A 12,137-nucleotide genomic window follows, 5' to 3' on the forward strand; every position below is an offset into this window, starting at 1 on the left:
ACATAAAAATAACTAAAATGTCTGACATGTATCAAAAACAAAGCGGAAACAATAATTAATCCTGTTATCCAGGGTTCTTTTCATTGGACTTTGAGAGGTCCAATAACATGTATGTCATCTGTGAGCGTATTTCACAGCCTGACATCTATGTGGCATGCTCTGCATGAGTCTACAGAGATCACCATGTGGTATCCGTTCTCATTCTTCAACGAGAGCCTATGAGATTTCTTGGAGAATCTGTGATGGAACAGGATGACCACGAACACCTCTGTCAAGCATGTCCCACATATGCAGGATGGGGATTAGGTATGGACTCATGGCCAACCATTCCATTATTTATATGTCCAACCTTCAAAAGACGCTGCTGATGCCTGCTGCATAAGTACAGCCAGGAGAAAAATTCAGGGTCCCTACTCTATGCAGCAGCCAGTAGATGTTCCAACAGGATCTAGTTTATGTACTGCCTGGCATTAAGGTGACCATGGACAATGGTGAGATCTGTACAGATGCCAACACTTAAGCCTCCCAACAATATCACAGAATTGCTCATCACAGGTTTCCAACATGATCATCTTGCGTCAGAGTATACCTTCACTTGTCTGTGAATAACATGTTTGGCCATTGAGGAAGTTGCCAATTGACACAGGAAAGGCATAACTGAAGGTGAGACGCAAGGCATTGTTGGGTCAAGCAGGATACTCGAACAGGATGTCTGAGATGTAAGATCGTTTCACATAACCTGTTCATTACAATCTGATCGGACACAGCGGCTCCAGTGGCCCTTCTGAGATTGTCTTGTAGTGCTCTGGTAGTATCTGTATGATGCTGCACTGCAGAGGTGGTCAGATATCAGTCTTCATGTGAGGTAGTAATGTGTCTGCGACGTTGTCCAACTCGCCTCACGTACTAATCTGTCTCCCTGTAGCGTGTCCGCAACTTACAGATGATGCATGGAGATATTGGTATCTGCAGCAACATGACAAAGTCCATTTCTGGATCAAACCGACTGCCCTTGTAACCTGCACTGCATTAAGATGTCACAGTGCATGTGCTTGGTTGAATCCACAGTCCACAAATGACAACTGCCATCTGTGTACCTCACTACAAAACACTGGGACATAGATACTCACTTCCTTCTGAGGGGTGACCTGACACTGTAATGAATAACACAGCCGACAGCTGGTGAATGATTTTAATTGTTCTCTACATTGAAATCAAAGATCTCAAGTCATGCAATCAGACCCCATGTTCTGCCTGTATCAAAATAGATTTAACATACCGCATGTTGATACACATGCTCCCCTAATTCTTTTCAACAGTGATTTTTGCATGACAACCCCTTCACTGTAATTTAAGAGAGTTGTGCAACTTATTCACAACTAGATACTCCTGTGACAATTAGCATTCTAGAACAATGCTGCTTAGTGAGAGGTGTAAGTCTCTATTAACCCATTTCTGTCCGCCCCCGGTAGCTGAGTGGTCAGCGCGACAGAATGTCAATCCTAAGGGCCTAGGTTCGATTCCCGGCTGGGTCGGAGATTTTCTCCGCTCAGGGACTGGGTGTTGTGTTGTCCTAATCATCATCATTTCATCCCCATTGACACGCAAGTCGCCAAAGTGGCGTCAAGTCTAAAGACTTGCACCCAGTGAATGGTCTACCCGACGGGAGGCCCTAGTCACACGACATTTATTTTAACCCATTTCTGAGCCTTTCCACCACTTTCAGTATTCCAACAAGTCCAAACAACACATTCTGAATAAAAAAATTGTGAATGCTTTTCTAAGCTTTCATCATCTCTTTAGAATTAAAAACACATTCTGACAAATGAATTGTGTGTCCTGTTACTAGTTTCTAGTATAATCTTTGCTTGTGCGTGTTCAAGCTCAACCAAACTACTGAGAGTGCTGCTGTGAGAATTAATATACTCCATATCTTTCCCATAAGCAGCTGCAGAAAGTATGATTAATAAAGACACACAGCTGTGAACATCTGCACAAGACTAATACATTTGGGGTGTGGTATATGCTCCCGAGGTTCTCCTCTAAATGGCGTGTTTCATCTCAACAGCCATCCACTTGATAGGCATAAAAAACAGTTTGAAACCGAGTTTTCTTTAATGAGTGTTTGTACCATCCTTGTGGTGCAGGTTGTTAAATCAAGATCTTCATTCTGTGTGACACACATTTTCTACAGTCAAGTCACATGGTTGATGAAGCATGCCTAGGTCTCTCAGTAATAGAGGACTGGCACTGCTCACCAGTCCCTAGCTCAGTGCTTCCAGGGCTACCAAACTTGTACTCACACAGAATATCTGGGCTCCCCATGGTGCTTGTGACTTCACATGTCCCAATAGCATAGTTCATTTTAAAACACTCAATGAGTTTTCTACTCACATCCATAACAGATCACAACTGTATGGAAAGCTAAAGCTGTTCCAACACTGTATTAATCATGTTGGTTTAAATGTTTTGATATTTCAATAATGATGCATGCTTAAATAAAAGGTAGGTACGGTGAAGAGCCACTGGATTAAAGGTCCAAAACCAGTAAGTCTAGTATCAATATGTAGACTAATCCTCATAACTCATTGTGGTTCTACATCCATTTTTCCTTTTTATCCCTGGAGACAAATGTGTTTCATTTTCCCTTAACTCTGGTCATTTATTCAGATTGCACAGTGTGTACACAACTACTGACCTAAGTAATATTCAATGATAGCTCTTGTCCTTCCAAAAATGGGCCTAAAGCACAATTCACATAGTTTCTAATTTGTTTTCCCTTGAAAGTTTCATGTAGCTTCCTAAGTTGCTGGCTTTGATTCATTGTGGTGAATCTATTTCTTCTATTTCTTCTCGTAAAGTTTTTTACTCTGTGTTTGAACGTGTGTGTGCATTTCTTGTCACTTCCTTAGCAACAAAAGGAGATTCTTATTTTAAGCTATTGTTCTACTCCTCCTGAGAGGCTCTCCGTATTGGAGATGGTCAGGGGACACTCAGTATCTTTTTGGATTTATACTAACTCTGCAAAAGGATTTGTTTTTGTCTTCAGAATGTACCATTGTTGTGAGATGAGCTTTTCTGAGCCAAGATTTAATCTGAATCTGGGTTGCGCTGTTACTAGATCTGATATCTGGTTGAGAACAAACAAATTGTGCTTTAGTACCTCATCCATTTTCATTTTCACCAGAGTCCATAGAATATGCTGGCATTATACGTGCAAAAGATGTGGGCCACTTCGTCTGTGCCTATGCAGTCGTCAGATTCAGATGAGCTGTTCTCATAGCACCAGGGCTATAGATTTGGGTCACAAGCACATGACAGAACTTCTGTTTGTTTATATTTTCTTGTTCTGACCATCTTGCTTTTCATTTGTGGGAGTGAGTGAGTTGCATATGAAGACCTATGTTTATAGCAAGCTTTTTGCCATAAAGACACCCATCACAGTGACTTTCAGTGGTTTCAGCATATTCTCCCACAGGCATCATCAAGGTGGACCTCAGATCACCACCTGGCATTACTCGATTCTACGATATTTGCAATAACTACTAAAGATTGCCTTCTTCTCTGGCAAATGCACAAACTGAGCCTCTACTCTATTCACTGGTGTTGTGTGCCATCCCAGTTTCTCATGTGTAGCCTCTGAAAGCTGGTAGTTGGAAGCTCCTGGTCATGTAGCCACTCCACTCACAATTTGTGACTCCACCCTTTGGTTTGGCTGCCCCTGACGAGGGAAGCAGATGTATCTGGCAATTGCCTGCTGTAGATGAGATTCTAACAATGCATGTTGGTCCATGAGAGTTATTTAATTCCTTCCCTCCTACCACCCGTATCTGTTGACATTCTAACATTTCATAGTTACATGTTTTTAAGTTGTTTTTTCTTCTTTTAACGAATGTGTGTGCAAAACATTCTATTACATTTGTCACTGATACAAATGTACGGCCGAATAAAGCTTTTTTCAAGTACAATAGAATCTCTATAAGGTATGAGGAGCCACGATGTCTGCAGCACTACCAACAGGACGTACAGCTGAAGATTCAAATGGGTAACATGAAGAAACTTCCTGCTAGACTAAAACTGTGTGTTATAACTGTATTGAACCTTGTGTTTTACAGGCTATGCTCTTACTATGTGAGCTAGCCAGGAATAACCCACAATCTACTCACCCATAAGAGCCCACTCAGAGTATTACCCACAAAAGGCAGAGAGCCCACTTTCATGTCCTGGGCGAGCACACAGTTGTAGCCTGACATGAAGTTTGAGAACAGCTCTCATGCCAGAGAGAAAGCTGCATTGTGGCAAATATGATGACTGATGTGGACAAGAACATATATTTTCTGTTACAGGGAGATAGATTTTGGGGCAGGGGGCAGAGAGGTACTTTATAGTGTTGTTCCAACAATTTGCATACACCTGTAGTCATGTAAACAACAGAGAAAGGAAGATTAGATTAATTGTCCCATCATCAACGATGTCATCAGAATTGGAGTACAAGCTTGGATTGGGGAAAGATGGCAGATTCTCCTCCTCCTCCTCCTCCTCCTCCTCCTCCTCCTGCTTCTTCTTCTTCTTCCTCTTCTTCACAAAGATAATTAACATTTAAGAATGAATTGACTTTGATGATTAAACTGTAGCTAAACTGATTCAGTGTGTCTTCCACATGGATTAATGGTTCTCCAAAATGCCACAGAAACATCTCTCAGACCTTAACAAAGTCCTCATCCACACTGAAGTCCATCCATCTTATGAAGCACTGAATATGACTCATAAGAGGGCAACTCATCCTTGGATGAGCAGTAATCATATTTTAATACTGTTACATGAATCTGAACTACTTCTATCAATTTATTGAGATGAGCATTGGTACAGACATCAAATGTCAGCCTTGACACCACAATACTTAGGAATGTTTACTAATCTCTTGAGGGAGACAAAAGATTGGTTGTCCTATGCTTTACATGGACAGTGAGCTGTGCGACGGCTGTGTGTTGACAAGCTTCCATGTTCCATCAAAGCTGACCCCCACTCGCCACACTCTTTACTCAGAGACACACAAAGTTCATAAACTTTACAATTCCCTACCTAGCAACTTTCTTATCTGAACTAGAGCTGGTAACATCTGGTTAGCTGACACATAACTGGAGTTCCAGACAAACAGTGTGCTTCCTACTGTGACAGCAGTAATCTGCGCATCTCTATTATACACAACAGGCTGTTTCAAGTCATTTGCCTCCACACAATTTGTTAAGCCCCATGAGGGGAGAGGAGCCGGCAGATACAATTGTGCAAACAATGTTGTTAGAAACTGGCTAGAGAGGAAAAGAAAAGGGGAAAAGGAGGGGAGGGGGTGGCAAGAAGAAGGTGTACACAATGTGGTTGTGGAAAATTCAACTTAGCACAGATTCAAAAACATTTTGTTAAGCTTGAGGAACACAGTAATACTACTTTTTTGCAAGTTAGGATCAGTAAGAAAAACAAACCTGTCATGTTTTGTATACAGCATTAGTAGTGTCCTGCTTGACACAGTCACATCATTTAAGTATCTGGGTGTAACGTTGCAAAGCGATATGAAATGGAACAAGAATGCATGGATTGTGACAGGTATGGCGAATGTTCAACTTTGGTTTATTGGGAGAGTTCCAGGAAAGTGTGGTTTATCTGTAAAGGTGTTACGCATATGCTTAAGGAACTCAAATGGGAAACCATGGAGGGAAGGTGATGTTTTTTTTGAGGACCTATATTGAGATAATTTAGATAACTGGCATTTGAAACTGACTGCAGAATGATTCTGTTGCCTCCAACATACACTGTGCGTAAGCACCACGATGATAAGGTAAGAGACATTAGGGTCCATACAGAGGCACATAGACAATAGTTTTTTCCCTCATTCTATTTGCAAGTGGAGCAGGAAAAGAAATGACTAGTAGTGGTACGTGGTAACCTGTGCCGTGTGCGTAACATGGAGTGCAGAGTATTGATTCAGAGTTATACGTACAAAAAAAAGGGATTACCAACACATCATTATTGCCAGTCTGGCAGCAAGTTGGTTACTTTTATCACACTTTAACTGATCAGAGCTGTGCTGAGTGATAACCTATAGTTCCTGTGCATCTATTTCTGCTTTGTACTAGGTAGCTTATAACATACAAGAACATATTTTTACCAAAAATTGAACCATGATGATGTGTTCTGTAAGTTATTGTTGCTACTACTGATATGATACAGTGTTAGACATACAGCTGAAATATTCCCTTATGTTACACGAGATAAACATACTTGTGGTAAGACAGGATTCCACAGTGAACGTGCTTGCTCACATATGCTTACCATGACAGAGAAGGCAAGCACTTTCGGTTCCAGTGTTCTATGGGTCACATTTGGAACAGTCTCATTCAGAGGATGCAATGAATCACTACTTAAATGACAGTGTGTGCATAGTATTTGTTGTGTAATGAGACACTTACATCTGTTGCCGTACTTCAGAATTGTGACCTTTGCTTCCATCCAGAATTTCAGACAACGTTAGACTCTGGTCATCCAGTCCATGCAGTCGATAGAATCTGTTTAAGCTACTGCTCCATATAAACTTCAGTTCCTGATGGATAAAATATCGTAATTGACCAATGGCATAATCATTACAAATGCCATCAGTTGTAACCACTGCATGAAAATATTTCTGCCCTTCCGACTCCTGCAAAATCAAATATATGCAAATCTCATATTAATATAATAGAGGGAAACATTCCATGTGGGAAATACACATAAAAACATCTACAATGACTATTTAACTAGGATTTTATTTCATTACCCTAGCAGATTACTTTAACAACAACACAGTTGTAAACAAACTTAGCATAGGTTGCTGCATGTGCAACCCAAATTGAAAGAGCACCTTAAATTAAAACACACACACACACACACACACACACACACACACACACACACACACACACACACACACACACACACACAAAATACAAGGTCAAGGTGATGTCTGGTGAGAAGACACATCAGGAAATTTTAAGATGACAGACCAGGAAATTTCATACTGCACCATCAGCTGCTACAGTTATTGCATTGCCACCATGTAACAGGACATTCAAAAAGTAAATCAGCACCAGTGTGGGATTCATGATATAAATTAAATGGCTTTCGTAAAGGATGAAATGTAAACTATTAGAAGTTCTGACACTTATAGTTTGGCAGATCTTACACTAAATAAAATCTGATTTTTAATACATTTACACTGAAACACATGAGACAGTCACTAACACCTCATGCCAAGAATACATTCCTGGCTGACTCAAATGTTGAAGCATTTCGCCATTAGGGAAGCAACCTGTGTTCAGTTAGTATCCAGCCAGTGTTTATGAACAGAACAGTCATTCCAGTATACACTCCACTATAGAATAAATGTTTCCTACTGAGTATTTGTATAGTATTAAGCAAACACATAGGTAAGGTTGCCACAGTTTTAGACATCTCTCTATTTACTGCCTTTCTTGGATACATGTGAACTCTGTAGATAGCAAAAACAATTTTTGTTTAATTTCTCCTATCATATTTGTGTACGAATGTAGACTTTTCAAGCATATATTGTTAGTGAAAAGTTCTAGTAGTTCCAGCTAGGTGATAAAGCCACTTCACCAAAAACTTATGGCCTTGACACTCAGTTGAAGCACTGTGGAATATCAACACTGTCATCCAGTGGAACCTAAGAGCTTTTCTTCATCAGACGTGCGGATACTACATATTCTCAACCTGGAATATGTAATCAACGCATTTTATTAGAGCCACAACAACCTGTGATGTGGTTTTTTGTACCATCAATTGTTTCAATTATGTTCATATATTATGAGTATTCATGAAAGTATCGCATAATTTTAAGTACTTTCTATTGTGTAAATACTTTCCATTGTGTAGATAAGTGATTAGGTACACTAAAGTATTAGGCAGACAAAATCAGGAACTAAAAATATATAAAACAGAAATTTATGATCCTAACAGGAGCAATCGGTCTTATGGTAATGTCACTGAACTTGCACATTTTATACGAAAAGACAAAATATGATTAGAGTATAATGTCTGTTGACAAGGAGATCATCAGGGATAGTGCACATACTCAAATTGGGAAATGATTAGGAAGGAAACTGAAAATGTCACTTTTACAAAAACCAGCCCTGGTTTTACCTTAAAGGATTCAGGGAAACCACATAAAATCTAAATCTGTGCAGGCATATGGGGATTTGAATCACTGACCACATGAATGTGAATCCAGTTGGTACAGACCTCTGTTAAAAATATTCAACACACACGTGTGCTAAGTGCCAATAGAGTGGTCAGAAATTGAAAAGAAACAGTCATTAGTGGGCACCACAGGGGCACTTGCTGCACTTCAGGTATATTAAGCTTGTCCTAGCAATGCATAGTTCTGTCCACATTGACCCTTATTTTCCTAGATGCTTGCAGGAACATGAAGGTCTTCATTAGTTTATTCACTCATTCAGTCATTCCACTCCACTTTCTTGATAACTACAAAGGCCCATTCATATCAAATTGCATTTAGTGAAACATTATGACAGTCTTTTTTGCATTTTTTAAATTTATATTCCTTGTTTTGAATACTGATCCTTTAAAATATCTATTAGATTACTTTTCCTTATTTCTTTCTGTTTCTGCCACTATCACACTACCATTTAGATTGTTACCAACAGGCTACCAGAAGTGCAGTTACCCTGCCATATCTTTTTCCACTCTCCTCTACTCTCACAGAAAAGAAGCCACAGGTTTTTGCCCTTCCAGTCTCTTTTACTAATACTACGATTATCATTATGACTTTCACATCATGGTTTCCAATTCTTTAGATAAAATGGTATGAAGAATAACATCCACTCAACAATCTTAGGAAGCATCTTGAACAGAGTTTGGGGTACTGGAGTCTCTCACTCTTGACAGTATAAATAACTGATTTTGAAACTTCGGGAAATGAATCACACAAAACAGATATTGTGAAATGATGATTTTCTTGAAATGCCGGATCCACTTGCTGAACAAAATCATGGTTGATACTCACTTCCTTCCCTGCCTGCCTGCATCATGAGCAGTGGTACATCCTGCTTCAAAGTTCCTGCACCATTGCTGCACTTTTCTGCCACCCACGAAAGTTTCACCATACACATTACTCGTTCATCATCGAATTTCAGCTGCAATGCATCCCTCATCATGAAGAAATTTAATGACAACATGCACTTCACACTTGCTGGGAGATGCTATTGCTCTAGGCATCTTTATGTACTCGCCGTGTGTTCAGAACTGATGAGTGCAATGCGACACAGTTGTGGGCATGCTAGACATACTGCGCAACACATCTGCACAAAGCTCCATCAAATTGTCACTTTGGTTTTAATTTCATGACCAAAAAGATCTTGATAAAAAAAAAGAGATAAAAAAAGAGCCTTTTAAAATATCAATTAGAGTGTGAAAAGGTGACAGTGTGACAGACAAAAAATGTATAGAGTGTGAACTCTACAATATCGCCTGACCGTATAACTACAGAGTTCACCAACCATAAAGTGAGGTGATATGTTGTAAATACAGTGCACTGTTGTAAGTTGCAGCATTACAGACACACCACTACAGTGCAAAATAGATCTGTAGAATACAAACACCATCCAAAAAGGCCTTTAAGACCCAACACTACCGACTGGCCGCTGTGTCATCCTCAGCCCTTAGGTGTCACCAGACGCAGATACAGAGGGGCACGTCGTCAGCACACTGTTCTCCTGGCCATTGTCAGTTTTTGTGACTGGTGCCACTACTTCTCAATCATAGTAGCTCCTCAATTGGCCTCACAAGGGCTAAGTGCACCCTGCTTGCCAACAGCACTCAGCAGACCTGGATCGTGGTCCAAGTGCCAGCACTGGACTCGCATTCGGGAGGACGACGGTTCAATCCCGCGTCCGGCCATCCTGATTTAGGTTTTCCGTGATTTCCCTAAATCACTCCAGGCAAATGCCGGGATGGTTCCTCTGAAAGGGCACGGCCGACTTCCTTCCTCATCCTTCCCTAATCCGATGAGACCGATGACCTCGCTGTCTGGTCTCCTTCCCCGAAAACCACCACAAGTGCCAGCCAAGCCTGACAGCACTTAACTTTGGTGACCTGATGGGAAGTGGTGTTACCACTGTGGCAATGCCACTGGATGAACAGATCTGTAACATGTAGAAATGTGACCAACCAGCATGTGAAGATGGATTCAAGTGTTTCTTCCCTATACATTGTGTGAACTGTTCAGGCAATGATGCTTTTTTGAGTCATGAGTACCATGTATTAATTACCGAAAAAATATATTCAGGGAATTAAGCATTATGTAACTACAAGGACTGGCAGATGAAACAGTTCATGCTGTTAAAAAATTACCGACTTTGAATTAATCATTCATTGCAGTGACAACAAAATTTGGGCAACAGGACTCCACCACACAAATCCTATTGAGTCAGTCATACTCAAACTTGCACTTGCAAGATGAACCTGAAATAAAATCAGTTGTCTCCTCCACATCACTAACAACTGCAATAGGAAAGCATACATCGTAAACCACTTGCTTACACCTCCTGATTAACCCACCTACTGGACACAGAACACCTAAAGAACGTATGGCTAATAGTTATGGCACCACCACCTTCTCTCCTCACAAGGGAACCTCCCCATCGCACCCCCCTCAGATTTAGTTATAAGTTGGCACAGTGGATAGGCCTTGAAAAACTGAAAACAGATCAATAGAGAAAACAGGAAGAAGTTGTGTGAAACTATGAAAAAAATAAGCAAAATATACAAACTGAGTAGTTCATACGCAAGATAAGCAACATCAAGGATAGTGTAAGCTCAGGAGCACCGTGGTCCCATGGTTAGTGTGAGCAGCTGCGGAACAAGAAGCCCCTGGTTCAAGTCTTTCCTCGAGTGAAAATTTTACTTACTTTATTTTCGCAAAGTTATGATCTCTCCATTCGTTCACTGACGTCTCTGTTCACTGTAATAGGTTTAGTGTCTGTGTTTTGCGACCGCACCACAAAACCGTGCGATTAGTAGACGAAAGGACGTGCCTCTCCAATGGGAACCGAAAACATTTGATCGCAAGGTCATAGGTCAACCGATTCCTCCACAGGAAAACACGTCTGATATATTCTATACGACACTGGTGACGGCATGCACGTCACATGACAGGAATACGTTGTCGACCCACCTAACTTGTACACTTCGCGAATGGGTAAAAAGATTCTTCTACCTTGCCCGATTTAGGTTTTCTTGTGGATGTGATAATCACTCCCAAAAAAGTGATGAAAACGTAAGAGTTTGTCATATAAACTGCAACAAATGAATGCAACAGTTTCACAGTCGCACAGTTTTCCCTGTGCTCTGTCAAATCAAAACATATGTTTTTAACGTTTTCAAATTTTTCCGTTTGTAAACCGTCAAATCCTACATATGTCCAAGCAAATCTGAACATGTCCTGGAATTTTGGAGAGCAAAGTTGATTACGTGTGAGTGCCTGAACTTTGATACTTGACACACGATCACGTAAACAATACTGCTCTGTGTACCTGTGCAGCTTCGCAAAATAATTGTCTGAAAATAAAAAATTAAACTTTTCACTCGAGGGAAGATTTGAACCAAGGACCTCTCGTTCTGCAGCTGCTCACACTAACCACGGGACCACGGCGCTCCTGAGCTCACACTCTCCTTGATGTTGCATATTTTGTGCATGGACTACTCAGTTTGTATATTTTGCTTATTTTTTTCATAGTTCCACACAACTTCTTCCTGTTTTCTCGAGTGATCTGTGTTTAGTTTTTCAAGCCCTATCCACTGTGCCAACTTACAACTAAATTTGAAGGGGGTGCAATGGGGAGGTTCCCTTGTCAGAAGAAATGTGTATTAAAGAACTGAAGACCAATGTGTACGAGTAGAAAGTCATCTGACCACAGTTCACTGTCTTCGATTGGGTACTCTGAAGACAGCCGTAGTACTGATGACAGGAACATTGAAATCTGTCTGTAGGACCAATTTGGCTGCACAATAGTTTTCCCATCTTAATAAAAAGATAATGGGAAAACCTCACTAGTAAGATGACCCAACCT

At 40.6% G+C, this 12,137-nt stretch overlaps 1 protein-coding gene across 1 annotated transcript in view; it reads right to left on the reverse strand.

The window, feature by feature from the left end:
• The window catches only part of LOC126470407 (polyamine-transporting ATPase 13A3-like), a 287,566-nt gene that overhangs the window by 200,275 nt on the left and 75,154 nt on the right, over nucleotides 1-12,137 (reverse strand). The window contains exon 2 of the mRNA XM_050098255.1: nucleotides 6,465-6,691. Within this exon, the coding sequence (XP_049954212.1) occupies nucleotides 6,465-6,691 (227 nt within the window). The remainder of the gene's footprint in view (nucleotides 1-6,464; nucleotides 6,692-12,137) is intronic.

Source organism: Schistocerca serialis, chromosome 3 (assembly GCF_023864345.2).
Source record: "Schistocerca serialis cubense isolate TAMUIC-IGC-003099 chromosome 3, iqSchSeri2.2, whole genome shotgun sequence".
NCBI lineage: Eukaryota > Metazoa > Arthropoda > Insecta > Orthoptera > Acrididae > Schistocerca > Schistocerca serialis.